Source organism: Thalia democratica, chromosome 3 (genome assembly GCF_965202585.1).
Source record: "Thalia democratica chromosome 3, ktThaDemo2.hap1.1, whole genome shotgun sequence".
Lineage (NCBI taxonomy): Eukaryota > Metazoa > Chordata > Thaliacea > Salpida > Salpidae > Thalia > Thalia democratica.
This window is the reverse complement of record NC_139167.1, coordinates 32389284-32408819: the sequence shown is the minus strand read 5'-3', so window position 1 is coordinate 32408819 and position 19536 is coordinate 32389284. Positions and strand designations below refer to the sequence as shown.

General features: G+C 23.4%; 1 protein-coding gene across 1 annotated transcript; it reads right to left on the bottom strand.

Moving 5' to 3' along the window:
• On the bottom strand, positions 1–9664 carry LOC145831748 (uncharacterized). The gene is made up of 4 exons (XM_082939074.1): positions 9578–9664; positions 6593–6777; positions 4604–4949; positions 1–1819 (listed from the first exon to the last, which is right to left on the bottom strand). The coding sequence occupies exons 1-4, from the start codon at positions 9635–9637 to the stop codon at positions 1616–1618; spliced, it is 795 nt and encodes a 264-aa protein (XP_082795200.1). The 5' UTR covers positions 9638–9664; the 3' UTR covers positions 1–1615.
• Between the last annotated feature and the right edge of the window lie 9872 nt (positions 9665–19536).

Here is a 19536-nt window from a genome sequence, read left to right as displayed (position 1 = left end):
ACTAAAAATGATAGACTTAATTCGAATGTTCATTTTTTGTATGCAAGGCTAAAAAGTGACATTATAAAAACAAGGACTTATAATATGCTAATTCAAAAAAAATGTATTTTTAAATCAGTTTTTCATACTTCGTCAAATTTAAACCAGTAAAACTTTATTATGAAAAAAATACTCTTTGCAGAACAAAAAACTGTGAACAATTGATTATAAACAAAATTTTTGTTTCGACGCTTTTGAAAAGGCATTATTTAAAGTTTAGAAAAGTAAAAATTATTAAAAATATTTTACATTCGGAAACCGACACAACAGAAAATGTTGAAAAAAGCGTGTTGGCATTTGTACAGCATTTATTAGCAAATCAAAATAACAATTCATCATTTCTTAGCAAATCTGTCATTTTTCTTTATTTTGTTTTCAACTAACGTTTCTTTTACAGTTACAAAAAACTGACAAAATTTTAGTTCAATTGAATAATTTACTGTTGCAATTATGAAACATACTTTATTTTTTTGTTCAAACTTTTATGACTATTGAATATTAGCACTAAAACTAGGGATTATGATAAAAATTCTAAACTAAAACACTAATATTTTTGTACCAAATAAAAGTTTATCTAAGGCAAGATTATAAACTAATTCTATGCATATAGAGCGTATTATGCACATTGCCTCTAGTAATATAACAACTTTAAAGCTAAAAATAACAAAGAACCTTTTTTTGTTAATTTTTTTATGAAAATGTTTATATCTTAGTTTTTTTTATGTAAGGTTTTACCTTGAATGAAAATTAACTCTGAGCAAAAAAAAAGTAAAACTTTATACATGAATTATTTAGTTATGAAAATTACAAAGTTTAAACAAAAAAGTCTGTGTATCAAAACTTTACAAATTTATAAGACAGAGTAAAAGTTGTGTAGAAAAAAGCATAAAATAAAGAAAAAAAGTGCAAAAATAAAAAGCACAGCTAAAAAAGTCATGTTTGCAAAACCAACTAAAATTTATGAAAATATATACAAATTAAATAATACTTGATTTATTTAATAAAAAATTCATAAAAAGAAAGTTGGAAGATAGTTGAAATGAACTTTGTTATTTTTTCTGATGTAAGTAAGTTATATACACATGTTTATTAATGTAACTGCTATTTTAATTATCAAAAATTAACGAATTCAAGCTTATGTCAATGTGTAAACTTAATATGTTTGGATAAAGTACTTAATAGGTATTGTTATAAAAAACTGAAATCTTGTTGTATTTACTTAATTAACGTTATAAAAACGAAGTAGAAGTTTGCAACGTTTTCGTTTAAAAAAAAATTAATAAAAACAGGTGTAACTTATTAAGCGTCTATAAGTTCCCTTTTCAAATACATAATATGGTCTTCAAAAAATACTGAACTCTTAGAAATACTAACCACCATTATTTTTTTATTAAAAAAAATATTCTACCCTAGCTAAAAAAAAAAGGTGTAACTTACCATGTGTTTAAACTAAGTATATTTGCAATATTTTTTTTTCATTTTTACCCTTTTATTACAAACTACCTTAAGTAAATGAAAATCCATAAAAACACAAATGGTGTTTTTTAGCTTTACAAGTAAAATAAACCACCGAAAATCAAGCAACAATCAACGGTTCGTCCTGGTCGAAACCCTGTATGGTCAGTTGGGGGAAATCCCCGCCGTTCATGACGTCATCGATATTCTGGTCGTCCATGACGTCATCGTGAGTCTGAATGACGTCATCGGTCATGAAGATCGCGTCGCCTTCCGCGTTGAACCGGCTCCTGACGTAGTCATTGTAACGCTGCTTCCTGCGGATCTGTTTGTTGGAAAAAGGAAAAATTTAGAACAATTTTTTACTCAACTATTTACACAATAGATCTTTAAATAATTTTTTTTAGAAAATTAAAATAGAACTTTCAGGTTTCATATGTAAAATTTTGCAGTTTCAGATATTGTCAATCTTGTTGGTCAGCACCCAGTTTATAGCCAGATGAAAAGATGTAGTATATAAATTTAGTTATAAATGCGTATAAAAAATTAAAGTTTTTAAAACTTTTTTTATATCAAGTTACTTAATTACATGGGGCTTATGGAAAACATAATGAATTTTTTTTTTCGAATTTGAATAGTTATGTAACTGCTATAAACACATATAACATTTAATTTTCAGAGTGCTAGCTCACTTGTTCTTGACAGTTAAAATAAATTTAATTACACTGTTACACCTCTCACTAACAAATATGTTCACCTATTTACAAGTAATCCTTGAAAGCGTAAATTGAAAAGTACATTACTATCTACTCGAGACATTTTTTTTTCTTTAATTAAAAAAAAATTAAAGCATTTATGTTTGACATATAATCTATAAAAACCAATTGCTTATTAAGAATACAGATTACCATTTAGTGGTCTTTAAAAAAAGCTAACAAATCCTCAGTTTTTTTAAAGCGTAACTTTCAAGCGTTTTAACTGACAAAATATTAAATTTTCCGATATTGAGTAAACTTAAAGCTATAAAAACAAATGCTTATTTAGAAAGGAGCTTAGAGTTTAATTATCTACTTTTAATTAAAATCTTCAAGCATTGTAACAAACAACCTGATTTTTTGCTTTTTTTTTCCAAAAAAAAAATTAGCTCGGACCATAAACTTTAAAGGTTAATAAAGTTTATAATACTTATAGAACTCAGCTATTTTGAAAATTTATACAACAAACAAAAATCAGTGCAAAAAAGTGACAAACAAATAACTTTATTATGACGCCAAAACATTATAAAAAAGCAATTATGAACAATTACTTCGAGCATTAACACAGCTCCAAATAAAGAAATAAAATGTTTTTGCTAAAGAACCATTTTAAGTATTAGAGAAAAAGCAAAACAAGTAAACAGGGTTGCCAATTTTTTTTTTTTTTTTTTAACTTTTTCCAGGTTTTTAAAAGTACATTTTTTTAGGTCTATTTTTAGTTAAACGCTAAATTTACGGTTAAAAACTGTGCTAAGTAGTATAACAACATTATAAAGATACTGTAAAGCTAATTTAAATGTGTTTTTTGTAAAGAAGAAATTTTGATGATGACAAAAAAATTAATGTACATATATGGTAGAATTTTCGTGTCAAATTAAAATTTTATTTATAACATGTAAAAATTGTTTAAAACTTCAGGTTTTTCTAGATTTTTTTTCTGATTTTTGTTCAAAATTCCCGGTTTTTATCAAAAATTTCTCAAAGTTTTTTCGAGTTTTTTAAGCCTAAATTGTCAAATTCAAGGTTTTTCTAGACTTTTTGCCAACTCTGAGAAAGGTTTAATTTAAAATCAAAGGTAATCTTTAATTTTGTCTTACTTAAATCGAGAGTTCTCAAAACGGTTTTATACGCTTTTATATTTTGAGAATGAGTACTATAAACAAACATTAATATTTGACATGACAATTGTTTTTAAGCACTACATTTAGGCACAAAACATCTGGAAATTTGTAACTAATATCTTTTATAGGCTTTAAGACAAAAATAACTCACACAAAAGTGAATGAAGTTTTCAGATTAGTCTAAATTTTATAACATTAAATAGTAACTTAAAGAGGTACCAAACCTTTTATAACAACTCTTTAAAACTTTTGGCTATTCGACTATTTAAACTCTAAACTAAAAAAGAAAGTATTTTGAGTATTGATGATAACTTAGTTTAAGTTTACTTGAAATTTAATATGGAACTTGTTAAAAGTAAAAAACCTTATTTTCAACATATATTGTTACCTTTACTCTATTTTTTTTATAACTTTTTGTTCGGCAAATATCCAAAGAGTGAAAAAATTAGTTTCAAATTTTAATTTTGCATGAGCTTCTTAGTAAACCTTCTTATCTATACAATTTATCATAATAGAATATCAAAAGTTTTGAAAATTATGGGTTTCAAACACTTTCTATATAATATTCTTTTTATCATACATATTTATGTTAACTGCCAGTCACACAATATAAAGTTCAAACAATAATATCATATTTTCTCATATGAACTATCATACGTGAGATTTTTGAGTGATTTTTTTATTGATTTAATATAATTTTTAAGACTGAACACGTTTTAAATTGAAAGTATTCATAATTGATACTTTGAAATATAGTTCTAGCGTATATAATAATATTTTTCAAGATTTGTTTTATACAGACCTTTCGTAAAGAATTAGAAATTGTAATTAAATTATCCATTACCTATACTAAAAACATTTACCCACAATATTAATCTAATAACAAAAACAGGAAGCATTATCTTTAACTAAAATAGTTATTTTTTACACTTAAGTTTTATAAATTTAGCTGTATACTTGTTATTATTAAAACAAAATAAATATTCAAATATTTAACTTAATAACGATTTAAGAAAAGCATTTATGTAGAGTATCTATAACAAATAAAAAACTATTTTGTAGAATAAAAATTGATATGACATGGTTAAAATTTTAAGTGTCTGCAAATACTTTAAGTTAGAAAGCAAAAAATATAGGCAGTACTACAATAATACTGTGTTTCCTGCATAATGAATTAAACTTAATATAAAAATTCGTGACCGGATAAGATATAAAAACAAAAGTCAAACTAACATAGCAGAGAACAACTCCAACAATGAACACTATCATAAATACAATGGACACTGCAATGGCAACCACATCTGTTTTCGTCAAATGATTGGTGTGGGCAGTAGTAGTTAGTAGTGGTTCAGTCAGCATTGTAGTTGATTGTAATGTTGTTGTGGCTGGAGTAGTAGCTAAGGTAGTTGGAACATACCCAGTAGTGGCAGAAGTAGAAGTTGGATTGTAGGTAGTAGTTGATGGGGTAGTGGAGTTTGAAACAGGTTGCAAAGTTGATTTCATGTCAAAGCAATACTTTACCTTGTTGGCGCACTCAAACACGTTCTTCTTGCATACCGTGAAGAGATTCATCAAGTAGCTGTTTGGAAGATTTTGAATTAAATTTAGTTTTATTTGAATCACTTTGAAGGCTGTCTGCAGCAAGTTGCTAATAAAATCATCTGTACACACTAGAGATGTTATTGAACAAGACTAAATTATACTTTAAATCTACAAACTGAACACTTTATATAATGTTTGAGATAATTGGTTTCCACCTTTTTTAAGAAATAATCAGAAAAAAAATTGACAAACATAAATATTAAGTTATTTTTAACTATTGTTCATAATTTTTTAAACCTAAATATATTTTCAAAATTAAAAAATTAAAACAGAATTCTTTAAAACTTTCAGGTCTTTAGCTCAAAAACAAATAAGTAGTTACAGAATTTACAAATTTTTAAAGAAACTGAAAATCATATGAATCAAAAACATTTTAAAAATTGATAAAACTACAAAATTATTTATATGTTCTTTAAGAAATGACTCATAGTTTTTACTTCAATATTATTTCATATAAAAGTCAATACTAGTTTTTGAAAAAACAAAATGTTTAACCATTAATGGTTGTATCTATGTCTATTATTACTATTATAGAAGTAGTTAAAATTTCACTAAAATAAGCTTTTGAATACAAACTAACATATTTACATATTGTACAAAAAAATATTTAACTACTCATCTAAAAACATACTGATAGTAAATAAATTTATGTGCACTTTGGAAACTAAAAAAAAAAGTATATGTGCTTATCAAAATGCAACCTTAGAATTTTTAGCTGATTTTTTTTACATGTGGTAATTATCACAAAAACACATTTTCAGAATTTAAGCTGATTTAAAAAAATATCACTGAGGAAATTCTTGATTTCATATAACTTTTATCACTTTTTGTAAATTCTATTAAGTTTTATCATTTTTATTAATTGCCTTAAGGTTGTTTTCAGAAAATCAAAACTTGCTATTGTGAAAGTTTTTTTTCTAGTCAGCTAAATATTTTCATAAGATGTTTTTGTGATATTTGCCAAAAAATTTGCTGAAAACTCAAAAGTTTCATTTCATTTCCTGATGCCTACCCATGTATAAGTTTTATAATTTTTTAACATTAGTATAGAATTAGATAGATAGTGTTTAGCACAAAGTTATGAAGTAAGTTTATAAAATTTAGTATATTCTTTTAATTCAGAACTTAAACTTAATTAAGTAATATTTTGTGGCATCATAAAACAGTAATAACAACTAAACCTCATTTGATTATGTTTAATTGCCTTTAAAAACTAGACACTATAATAAAAGATGCGTATTTAATATTTTTTTTTTATATATTTATATGTTTTTTTATATTTACTGGTGAATGTAGTTTGCATTATTTAGAAAGGCTAGTTCAACGCTTTAATAAAAGGTTTTCAACTGTATTTATTATCTGTATTAAAATGTTTTTATTATCTAAATAAATCATAAAACTAAGTAGTTTAATATATTCAATAAAGTTTACAAATATACAGTATTGTCGCCATGTTTTATCATATTTTATATTATATATAAATGTTTACATATATTGATAAACTTGAAAAGTATTTATTTAAAATGAATAACAAAGATACAAGTTTTTAAAACTATATACAACTAATTTAAAGAAAAACCTTAAATAATCAACAAGTTATTATCTTGAACAAAAACAAACCTCTGTCCTGGTATGAGATTATAGAAATTAATAATTCCATCATATGTCAAATCGGGCTCACTTTTGCACGGGCCACTGATTGTGCAGTCTTCCCCATCCCTGGCTGCTTTGCATATTTCAACTGCCACGCCAGCAACATGCTTCTTGTAAAAGTTCAGATCTGAACTCGGTATCTCATATGAAATCTGTTAACATTTTATCTTGGCATAAAAAACACAGCAAAATAATTTCTGAGATAGTTAAAGAGAAAAGGATTACTTTTTTAAATAGTGATTTCATTAATAATAGAACAAAATACAAAAAAGCAATAAAATAGCCTTAAATAGTTGTCTAATGAATATAATAATGAATTTAATAGAACAAAAGTATTTTTTAGTACTTTTACAATAAAACTTGCATGGCTATAAGTTTAAGTTAATAAAAAGGAATTATAGCTTATTCTGAGTCATACTTAAACATTTTCTTTTAATGTAATATATAATAAATTTTATTGTGGAATAAAACTCAATATGTATATCCTTTTTTTTACATAACACAACAAATTAAACTAAACTAATAAATTAACTTAAAATTTACAACCTTGTTAAAAGATATAAGTACTAAGAAAGACTAAGTTTTAAGAGTTTTAAATATAGTTTATAAAATAACAAATTATATATAAATAAAAGGAAATTATTTTTATTTATTGCAGTATTTAATTATTTATACAGCTTTTAAGTAATCATCAGTATACAGCTTTAATATTTTAGAATGTTTGGATGCAAAACTAATTTTCATATAACTATAAGTAATTTAACTATTTTTAATAAAATACCAATAAAAAATTAAAATTTAAAATTCAATGGTATATAATTAAAAACTCTAAAAACTACAAAACAACTTCAAGAAATAAAATCCACTTTTTACTGAAACTTGGCTTAAAAGTATAGTTTATTAGTTGATTCTTTTAAAAAATTTTTAAAGGCATGAATTTAAATTTTTAAAATCAATACATTACCTAAATTCTTATCTTTCTGAATTATATAGATACATCACCCTTACTTTTATAAACCTTTTTATTAATATGATGATCTTAACTTAAGGGCATAGGGAGGTAAATTACTTTTTTTTTGCAATATGATTTTATTTTGTTTTGTTTAATCTAAACTACAAGTTGTTTTTAACAGATTTTTAACACTCAAACAAACTTTTGATATATGGCCTGTTGAATATGGAAAGTACAAAAGGGACCTTATTGAGGGGCAAATCTGAGTGACCAAAAACTGTTCTAAGTGGCTTTAAACTATCCTAAATCATCCTGAGATTTTTTAAGTCTTTAAAAAACAATAGTTATTAATTTATTGTTTTTATCTTATTTTGTTTTTGTACTTCATTTATAGTTTTAGTTTAAAGCCTACTTACTGTTTCTAATATGTTTACCATATTTTTTTAGATTATAAATTACAATAACTGATGGTTTCTTTTTTCAAGTGAAACATTGTTTTGAAAACCTTTAAATGTTTGAAGTTATGTTATTTTCCTTGTCAATAAGTTTAGATCTTTATTTACTAACTTTAAAGATAAAAATTTAGAAAACAAATGTTTGTAAGTTATAAAATTCTACTTTATCTAAGAATAAAGGACTTTTAAATAAAAATAATTTTAATAAATTTAAAAATAAACAAAATTATAAAGCTTTTTCAAATGTATGTTACATACTTACTTATCTCTGAAATTTTTAGTAGGATTAAGATAAATATTAATTTTAGACTTGATATATAAAATTCTATGTTATTTGTATGAGCTAGCTACAAGTCTAAATTACCATTTAAAATCAATATAAATCAAGTTGATAATCAGAATTGGTTAGATAATATAACAAAATGGTTGAACAAGATCAACTGAATCTCATTCACAGGGTTGCAAAAGGTTTTCGTAAACTTTCTTCCAGGTGTTCTTATTTTTTTCCTGGTTTTTAAAAGTACATGTTTTTGGGTCTACATTTGGTATAAAGTTGAACTTCAGTCAAACAATATCTTAAGTAGTATATAAAAAAAAAGATACTGTAAACCTACTTTAAATGTGCTTTTGATTATTTTTTTTAATGACAAAAAAAATTATCATTTATGATAGATTTTTTGTGTCAAAATTAAACTTCACTACTTTGCATGTAAAATTGCTTAAAGTTCAAAATTTTCCAAGTTTTTAGTGACTTTTGTTCAAATTTGGAGGTTTTATTCAAAACTTCTTAAAATCCCAGGTTTTTTAGCCTAAATTATCAAACTCCCAGTGTTTCCAAGATTCCAATTTTTTGGCAGTCCTGCATTCAAGATCTATAAAAATATTCTGAGATTTTTTTTCAAATATCAAAATTATCTGAGCTTTTACAAAAAACTATTTTGTGCACTTATTTTGAATATTTTAAAAAGGGGACAAATAAGAAAATGAGTTTGGAAATCAAATGTATACAACAACTAACTTTATTTGAATTCAACTATTCTAATCAAATTACATTATTGTGATTCTACCTGTGCATTTAACAAAAAAATATAATCCTAAAATTAAAATTATAGTTTTTTTTTTTGATGAAATGCAATGAGAAGTCTAGACAAGGTTATATTTTTAACATTAAAGCCCACAAAAAGTTAAAAATTAGCGAAGTTAAATTTTGAAGTAAGTATTTGACAACTTTGTATCAGAAAAAGTAGTTTAATTATGTGAACACTAGCACTTAGTAAACCATATAGTGAACAAACAATCACCTGTTGCCAATTCAAATTGAAAAAACTTGAAGCACAATTGCTAGACTTTGTAAAAAAAAATTAAACAGTGTGCTTTCGAGTTTTTTCATTTCCTATAATCTATTTTAAAAATGTATACCAAAACCTAAAACTACAATCATAAGAAAATAATAAATAATAGCAAAAACACTAAAACTTGTTACAAAATTAGTATTAGGAAGTACTTCAAACAAAACAAATTATAAAATAGTGAAAATGTGATAACCTGAGCTGTATGTGAACTAGTTTGATTTATACCAGTTACTTCTATTTCCTTAATTGTCATTTTAATTGCTTCTTTGTTTTATTTGTTCTGTAAGTTTACTTTTTATGGTTAGTTTAAAAATATAGCATATTATAAAATTCCCCAACCTAACACTAATATACAGAAAAAATAATACTTTTCAAAATTGTTACAGCAAAAAGTAAGTGACACTTAAGTGTTATAAAAAGATTACAATATCTAAATAACCATAGCCAGTTTAGTGTATATAGGTATTCTAAGTTTTATATAATAATTTATAAATAGAACAGATATATTAAAAAGAAAAATTGACAACTTCAATAATTTTACATGCATTAGTAGCTGAATATTTTAGTTCCATTTTTCAAAAGTACAACTAAAATAATGTTTTGGAGTTTGGTTTCTGGACTGGACTTTCTACCAGACATGGTAACAAGCGCCGCCTTTTTGTTAAAACTAAAACTAAATATGGGAAATCCCCGGCAGTAGAATTTTAAATTTTGTATGAATGAAAATGTTGTAAAAACAAGTCTTTAAGAAAAAAAGAACTTTTGTTTTGTTTTAAATGTAAATTTAAATTAAAATAAAAAACCAAATTATTTTTATAAGTATGAATGCCTTTAATGTTAGTTTATATTTTTTATTGAAATAAGGTTAATTTTAGTCATCTAATGAATAAATTAATCATAAACAATTTGTTCACTGTTAGTTGTAAGTAATGATGGAATAGTAAATGTGGAAAAAAAATGTTATACATTTATTTTTTTGCCAACTTGCCACTTTACCTGGAATTCATGAAAATCCTAAAACTTAGGAAATTTTGAAAAAACCTTGGAAAACCTGGAATTTAGAAAAAAAATCACTAAAATAACCTAAAAAACCTGGAATTTTAACAACTTTCACATGTCCAATAGCAAAATTTAGATTTGATATAAAAAATATGTCATATATATAAAAAAATTTGTCATCATTTTTTTTTTATTTCAAGTAGCTTTACAGTATCTTTTCAATGTTTTTATACTATTCAAAACAGTTTATCACCTTAAACTTAACTTTTAGACTTAAAATAGACCCAAAAATGTGTACTTTTAAAAACCTTGAACAAATTCTAAAAACCTGAAAAAATTTTTGCAAAAACAATTTGGAACCCTGTATGAAGATAATAAACTTGAATAAAAACTTAGTAGTATTCAATATAAATAATTTTACAGATTAATAAAACTTTTTTATTTTAGGTTTTTCATCTTTTAGAACTTTTTTTTCTCAACTTTGATGAAAAAGACAAAATTTATGGTTTTTAGCTAAACATTTTTTTTTACTCCTACTTAAATTTACATTTATATATCAAAGTACTTTAATTTCTAAACGTAAATATAAAATTATAATTTTTTACTTGTAAGTTAAAAAAAAATTTTAAGAAATACAATTACTCTAAATTCATTTTATTACAACTTAATACTTTTATTTACAAGCTTGAAACTATTTTTTACTTAGATGAGTTCTACTTAATTATTTAGTTTTTAATGTGGTAAAGCCATGGGATCTTTTTTTTATAATAATTAGGTAAATTAATATATGACCTGCATAGTTTTATTAAAAAAATTAGTGCACAATAAAAGTTTTTTACAACTAGTTTTGTAAATTAAGAGTAGCTAACAGGTATAATAAAGTGTTTTTTATTCCTTAACCCAGTCTGCTTTGCTTATTTTTTTATTAATTCAGTCTGTTTAAACCTTTTTTTGTCTTATGAATTGTACACACTCACTGAAATTCATGCTTGTTAAAAACTGTTGAGGATCTCATGCTATCTTAAGTTAGTTTTGTCATTTGTTGAGTCTCATGCTAGTTTAACATTTTCTTAGATTTAAATTATTTGAATTGCTTTAATTTTATAAATTTGGTGTTTTATGGTATTTATTGTCAATTGGTAATAGTTTTATCTTTGACTTATATAAATTATATGTAAATATTTATTTAAGTTAAAGGTATTCTTTTTATCAAAGTTTAAATAACCCTGTATCTTGTGTTGCAGTAATTGCATGAGAAATTAAATAAATTTTAAGTTCTTTTTAAGTTTTAATAAATAATTTAGCTAAGTATCTAATGACTAATTTTTTGTTTCTGAATTGTATTAATAATAGTTCAGTAACACAATAAACATAACATTTAAGCAATTGCATTTTTGTAGGTAACAACAGTCGAAATTTTGACGCCAAATATACCAGACTCAGAAGACTTACCACTTTTAGATGTTCCACCCCCTAAAAAAAGGAGGTATCTGAAATCATGGGAATCAGTTGATGAGTTAAAAGGTTGATTTTATCTGTAACAATTTTTAGTAATCTAATATACAAATTTAATTATTTTTACTTTTAAATCAACTACACAATTTTTTTTCTGGAAAAACTCAGCTGATTTTACTCAATATTTTAAACAAAGTTCTTTTAAAGCAGTTTTAAGATTTTCACCAGTAATTTTTATAAAAAATTACTTTTTAGTTAGTTTTCAAAGAATAATTTGTAAATAAAGATTAATTTTCCACAAATAATCATTTATCATGTAAAGTATTAAATCCTATTTCAGTTATTACTTATTGTTAGTTAATAGTTTAGAAATGTATTTATCAATATTATTTATAAACTTAAACTTCAGTTTTTAAATGGTTATTATCAGATTTTGCAAATAATAAAATAGAGTTTATAAGTTCAATATAAAGTTTGCCTCATAGATAAAATTTGCTTTTATTTACTTATTAAGTAGATAATTTGGTTTATTGGGGTTATAGGGTTGGAGGGGGGCAAAACACTTGTTAATAAGATTTAGATTAATTTTTTACTCAATAAACTAAGATACCGGTTGTTTAATTTTTGGAAATTAATATAAACAAGTTATTAAAAATTTTGGTCATAATATGTTTTACAATGTGTTTATTATAATATATTTATCTTTTATTTCAAACTTTACATTTATAATATATTTTATAAATTTAATGTTATAAAATCTATTATTTATATGTAACTTCAAAATATTATTTCTTTTAGTAATTCAAAATGCATTGTTGTTGTTCAATATTTTTTTTTCATTTTTTACTAAATATTATTATTCAACAATTAAGTAAAATACTTATTTTATTACTTTACTTAGACTTGAACTTTATGATGTTTTTGTTTTTAATTGAATTAAAATTTATTAGTATAAAACAAAGTTTTCTTCATAGAATAAACTTAGTTTTGTTATTTTATTAATTAGATAAAATGGATTATTGAGGGCAAAGGGAGGGGTGTAAATGATTTGTTTATTACATTTAATTTATTTGTTACCTAATAATATAACATACTTTTTTTATTAATTAATCAAAAAAATAAAATATTTTTTATTTTTGATCCTATGTATTTTAATTTGTCTTTAACTTTATTCTGACATGTGGTTTGTATTATATATCAAGAATTTTTCCTGAAAGTTTGAAGTAAATTGCTTTAAAATTCAAGTATGAGGTAGCTTTTCAATGTTTTTTTATGAATGGCAAGAAAATTGGCTTTGACAGATTTTTATACTATATACTAGAATGGATTTTTTTTTTCAAATAAAAATTATTTTTCAAAAACTAATCAAATTTTTCTATTATATTATTTTTATAGAGAAAGTATATATAAGTAAATACTTTTAAATACAGCTAATGTTTTTTATTAATTATTTAGATCTCCTTTTTCATTACAAGTTATACTCACTTTAAATATATAATAAGCTTCTTTAAAAGTTTTATTCATAGAAGCCTTATGCTCTTAACCATTTTTTAATGTTAAACGTTATGTGTTTAAATCTAAATACTTAAGTTTTTATGCCATAAGGTAATGGTAATTGTATACTTTGATTTTTTATTTTGTACCAACTGAAGGTTTGGTTAATTGAGTGAAAAAAACTTTTAAAACAAAATGGTGACTAAATAATCTAGTAATTATACAAAACTATTTGAATCAAGTTTTAAAAATTCAAGTACATGTATTCTTAGCTCAATTTAAACTGTGGTACTTACATTTATTTAAACTGTTTAGTTTAGTTTATTATGATACGTTTTTGTTAAGATGATAACCTTTAGTTGTTTTTATATATAGTTTTAGCTTTTATTTTTTATAAACAAGTACAAATAATGTTTTAAGTGTTATTACTAAAACCCGTTATGTCAAATATGGCTAATGCTGTTTAACTTGATAGATTGGATTGATTCAACCAAACGTGGTACTAAAGCTTATTTCAAGTGGTGCAAGTTAGATCTAAATCCCAAAATTAGCACTTTGAAACGTCATTCTTATTCTGAAAGACATAAATGCGCGTCCCCGGTCCCTAACAACCTCAACAGTCAATTTAGGATGGAAACAACCTTTAAAAACCAACATAATAATTTTCTTAAGGTAAACAAATGTTAGAAGAAGTTAGGTTGGCCTTACAACAAGCTCTTCATGGAAACATGAAAGGAGGCGAACACCAGATAGATGTAATGAAGAAACTTGGTGTAGCTCATCAATCAGCAATGCTTAAACGTAGGAAAGCAACCAAGATCGTGTGTAATACTTTTGGACCAATCTGCCGAAAACTAATCATTAGTGACCAAATGGTAAAACATTGCTCTTTTTACATAGACGAAAGTACAGATACTGCGGGCAAAAGTTTTTTAGGTAATAATAATTGTTCTTAATCTTTGTTAGTATAATTAATTTTTATTTTTATATCATTTTTACATATATTATGTTAAATACTACGAATATTTACAGGTTATAAACTATGAAAAGTAAAGTATAAGTTATAAAACAAAGTTTAAAGATCACATACTTTATCTTCTTGACATTTTTTATTATTATACATAAATTTTCGTAACACGTTAGAGATAATGCGTTAGAATTTATTTAGTTTTTTGTGCAAGGAGTTGGACATTCTTATATTTCTTAGAAGTAGGTAGTTTTAATAACTGTTTAGGAAAAAAAGAATTTTTTTGCGGAATTAAGTAGGTTACTACTTTAAAAATTACATAAAGTATAAGGTTAGAATTACGAAGTTTTTAGTTTAAATTTTTACATTGAACTCGTTTTAGTAAAGTTAGTCAGTATCAGACCTAACATATATTTGACTTCGTTTTAAATACTTTAACGAATATGTCAAAATATTAATTTTTTTTGGCGGAAATAAGAAGAATTTTAGTTTTTAGATATTTATTAAAACAACTAAGTTTTTAAATTTTAAAGTAAGTTTTGAAATAACTAGGAGTTAGTTGCTTTACAAAGTTTCTATTTAAATAACTTTTAAGTTTTTTTTTAATACAATGCGGCTGATAAAACAGTTAAAGCTTTTTTTAAACTTTTGTTTTACATCTTTAGTTATTTAATTAGAACAATGTGGTATATATTTAATTTCATAGGTTTTAAGTAGTTGTAAAATTCACATAATAAGATATTATTTACCTTTATTAGATATCTATTTAAATAAGCATGAGTCAGACATGGTAACAAGCGCCGCCTTTTAATTAAAACTAAAACAATTTTATGGAAATCCCCGGTAGTAGGATTTAAATTTATTATGAAAGAAAATGTTGTATATAACAAGTCATGAAGAAAACACAATTTTTGTAAACATAACTTAGATTAACAATAAAAAAAAATAAATTACTTTTAAAAGTATGGATACCTCTAATGTTAGTTTGTGTTTTTTTTTCTAATAAGGTTAATTCTTAGACATCTAATGACTAAATTAATCATAACTAAATTGTTAACTGTTAGTTGTAAGTAATGTTGGAAAAGTAAGTTTGAGAAAAAAGTATCTTCCACTATTAGATAGTAAATTTGACTAAAAACTAAATAGTATTGAATATAAATAATGTTATGGATTGTTTAAGTTTTTTTGATTTTTACATCTTTAAGATTTTATTTTTCTCAACTTTGATGAAATAGACAAAACTGACGATTTTTAGCTAAACATCTTTTTTCAAATCTACTTTTATTTTCACTTATATATCAAATAATTTTCATTTCTAAACGTAAATATAAAATTATAATTTTTCACTTGGTGTACGTTTTTCAAAAAATATTTCTTTAAGAAATACAATCACTATATATTCATTTTTTTACAACTTTATAATTTTATTTACAACCTTTAAACTATCCTTTCTTTAAATTAATTATAATTTTTTTTTAATTTTTAAGGTGGTAAAGCCATTGGATCTTTTTTATTTTATAAAACAATTGTAAATAATTGTATGATCTACATAGTGTTATTAAAAATTATAGTACACAATTTAAGTTTTTTATAACTAGTTTTGTAAATTAAGAGTGGCTAACAGGTATAATAAAGTGCTTTTTATTCTTAAACCCAATATGTTTTGCTTATTTTTTTATTAATTCAATCACTTAAAACTTATGAGTTGTACACACGCAGGAAAACTCATGTTTGTTAAAAAATGATGAGAATATCATGCTAACTTAAGTTATTTTTGACACTTGTTGAGTCTTATGCTAGTCATTAGAACTTTTTCTTGAATTAAAATTATTTTATTGCCTTAATTTTATAAACTTGCTGTTTTAAGGTATATATTGTCAGTTGGTAGTAGTTTTATCTTTGACTTATACAAATTATATGTAAATGCTCATATAAGTTGAGGGTATCCCTGTTATCAAAGGTTTATAATCATGTATCTTGTTTGCAGTAAATACTTGAGAAATTTTTAAATATTTTAAGCTCTTTAAGTTTTAGTTAATGGTTTAGGTAAGTATTTAATGATTTAACTACTTTGTTTAATGTACTAATAATATTTAAGTTACAGACTACATATAATATTTTTAAAACTCACCAGACTCAGAAGATAAACCACCTTTAGATGTTTAACCACCCAAAAATAGAGATATCTGAAATCTTGGAAATCAGTTGATGACTTAAAAGGTTTTTTTTTTATATGTAACAGTTTATAGTAATTTAAAATACAAATTTGAGTATTTATACTTTGAAATCAACTACACAATTTTTTTTTTCTTGAAAAACTTAGCTTTTTTTACTGAACTTTTTAAAGCAAAGGTTTTTAAAGCAGATTTAAGATTTTCATTTCTGTTTTTTATAAAAAATGTTTTTTAGTTACTTCTTAAAGTATAATTTGTAATTTGAGTTTAATATTGCACAAATAATCATTTATCATGTAAAGTCTAAAATTCTGTTTCACTTATTATTTGAAAATTGATATTTTTTTAACAATCTTGTAAGTATTGTTATTCAACAGTTAGCAATGCAATTTTCAATATTTTCCATAAACTTAGACTATAATATTTAAATGGTTATAATCAGATTTTGCAAATATTTAAATAACATTTTTGAGTTCAAAACAAAATTTGCTTTTCACTTATTAAGTAAATTAAATGGTTTATTGGAGTCATAGGGATGAAGGGAGGCAAATAACTTTTTAATAAAATTTAGCTTTATTTTTACTCAATTAACTACGATATCGATTGCTTTTTTTATAAAGTATAAGATAAACAAATAGCTTTACTTAAAACTTTGGTCATAAAATGCTTTGTACTGTACTATCATAAATTTCTTACTTTTATTTTAAACTTTGATTTTTAAAGCAAAAAATTATTTTAATGTTGTGAAATCAATTATTTATATGCAATGCCTAAATAAATTTTTATTTTATTACTTTAAAATTCATTAATATTTTTCAATTATTGTTTCCATAATTTATTAAATACTATTATTAAGCACTATTTAATAGTTTAGTAGCAAATTTATTTTATGTTATTTCTTTACTTAGACTTGAACTTTTTGATGTTTTTTTTTTTGATTTTTCTAAACTTGGTTTTGTAATTTTATTAATTAGATCATTTGGTTAATTGAGGCAATAGGGAGGGGGAGAAATCTGTTTATAACATTTAGTTTTGATTTTTCCTTATTAATTTGACATAATATTTTTTAATAAAAAAAAGGAACTTAATTTTTTATATGGCCCATAAAATATTATAATTTGTATTTTAATAAATCTTTTTATGACAAGTGGTTTGTAATAATATCAAGATCTCTTTCTGAGAGTTTGAAGTAAACTGTTTTAAAGTTGAAAGAGGTGGTAGACTTTTAGTTTATTCTATAAATGCCAAGAAAATTGACTTGGACAGATTTTCTTACTTAACAGTTGACTGGATTTAATAAAAAAAGTTTATATAACAGAAAATAATTATTTTTTTTTAAAGAAAGTATGTTCTAGCTAATTCTTTTTAAATATAGCCAATGTTTTTATTTTATAATTCCGATCCCTTATGGCATTAACAAGTTGTACACACCTTGTATATAACATGTTACAAGCTTCTTAAGTAGTTTTATTCATAGAAGCCTTATGCTTTTTACCATTTTTTAATGGTCAATTGTTATATTTTTTGGTATAAACAATAAATTTATTGTATGTTACAATGTTGTCATAATTATATACCTACATTTTTAGATTTTATTTTAACCAAAGGTGTTATTAATAAAGTGAAAATTTTTTTATAGCAAAAGTCGTGACTATATAATCTTAAAATTATAAAAAAGTATTTAAAGCATGGCTAAACTTAAATATAAATCATGGCTAAACTTTTACTGTTTATTTATTAATTCGTTTTATTTGACAAATAGATTATGTTAATATTCTTCTTCAAAAAAAATAACGATCGAACCTTTTCAGGTTAGATCTGCAATAAACACACTTAAACAGAATCTAAAAGACGTCATTTACACGCCAAATTCAAGTAAGCTTAGTTTTGATAACAAAGCAAATATAACGAGTTTATTAATTTAAGCTTTTATAAAATAAATATGGTTTAATATTAATTTTTAATTATTTACTCAAAAATAAACATCTTTATTTATTAATTAACGTCAACAAATTTACTACTACTTTCTTATAACCAAAAATTACTAACATTATATTAAAGATTTAGTCTAATCAGTTTTTGGTTAAATTTAACAACAGTGAAATTAATAAATGTTATTTATTCTCTAATTATTTAAATAGTTTTTATTTATCCATATAACTGAATTATCAAAAATAAAATTTTTCAATTTTTTTATAGGTCCTTTTGTGGAAGAACCTAACTTTCATTTTGAAGTCAACGAGATGTATGAAAATATCACATTTAGTTAAAAGGCAGAGGTAAAACCACTCAAAATCCATTTTGTATAGTCAATTGTGTTTATTAACAACTAAACTAAATAGCTTAAATTTTGTTTCAAAGAGGATGTATCTAACAAGAATTAATAAATGTCAGATTTTTTTTTTACTTTACTATTAAAAAGTTTCAGTCAAAACACAAGTTACTAAAATATTTATGTTTCTTTTAAAATAATTATTTTTACTTCCAGTAAGTTGTCATACTTTCTGTATTGCATTTTAATCAAAAGTATAAATTATTATAAATGCTTTATTTTAAACGCCAATTAAAATAAGTAAAGAATGTTTTAAAACTTTTATTTATTTTACTAAATTTTTTCGTTGTAAAACTAATTATATTTCTGGTTTTCTTATTTACTTTCACAACATACATATGTGTGTTATTAAAGAATTGTTCTTAATATTGAGTGTTAGACGAAAATAAATTCTTTTATGGACAGAGTACATTTCTAACCTAATTTTAATATTCCTATAATTTCAAACGTTTTATAATTATTTGTTTAATGCAGGTCAAAAATATTTTTACAAGTTTTGTGCAAGCGCTTATAATACTTATGCTCATTGAAAATGACAATCACAAATTTTAACAAAGTCATGCTTTTCTTAAAAAGACAAAATACTTCTCATATCAATCTATGAAAAAATTGAGAAACTTCACTTAAGTTTAAAGTATTTTTACTTGAGTTGTTGTCTAGGCTTTCTACTGTTTTCAGTTATGCTGATCATGTTTTTATTCGAAATTCTTTAATATATTTATTTACAAAAT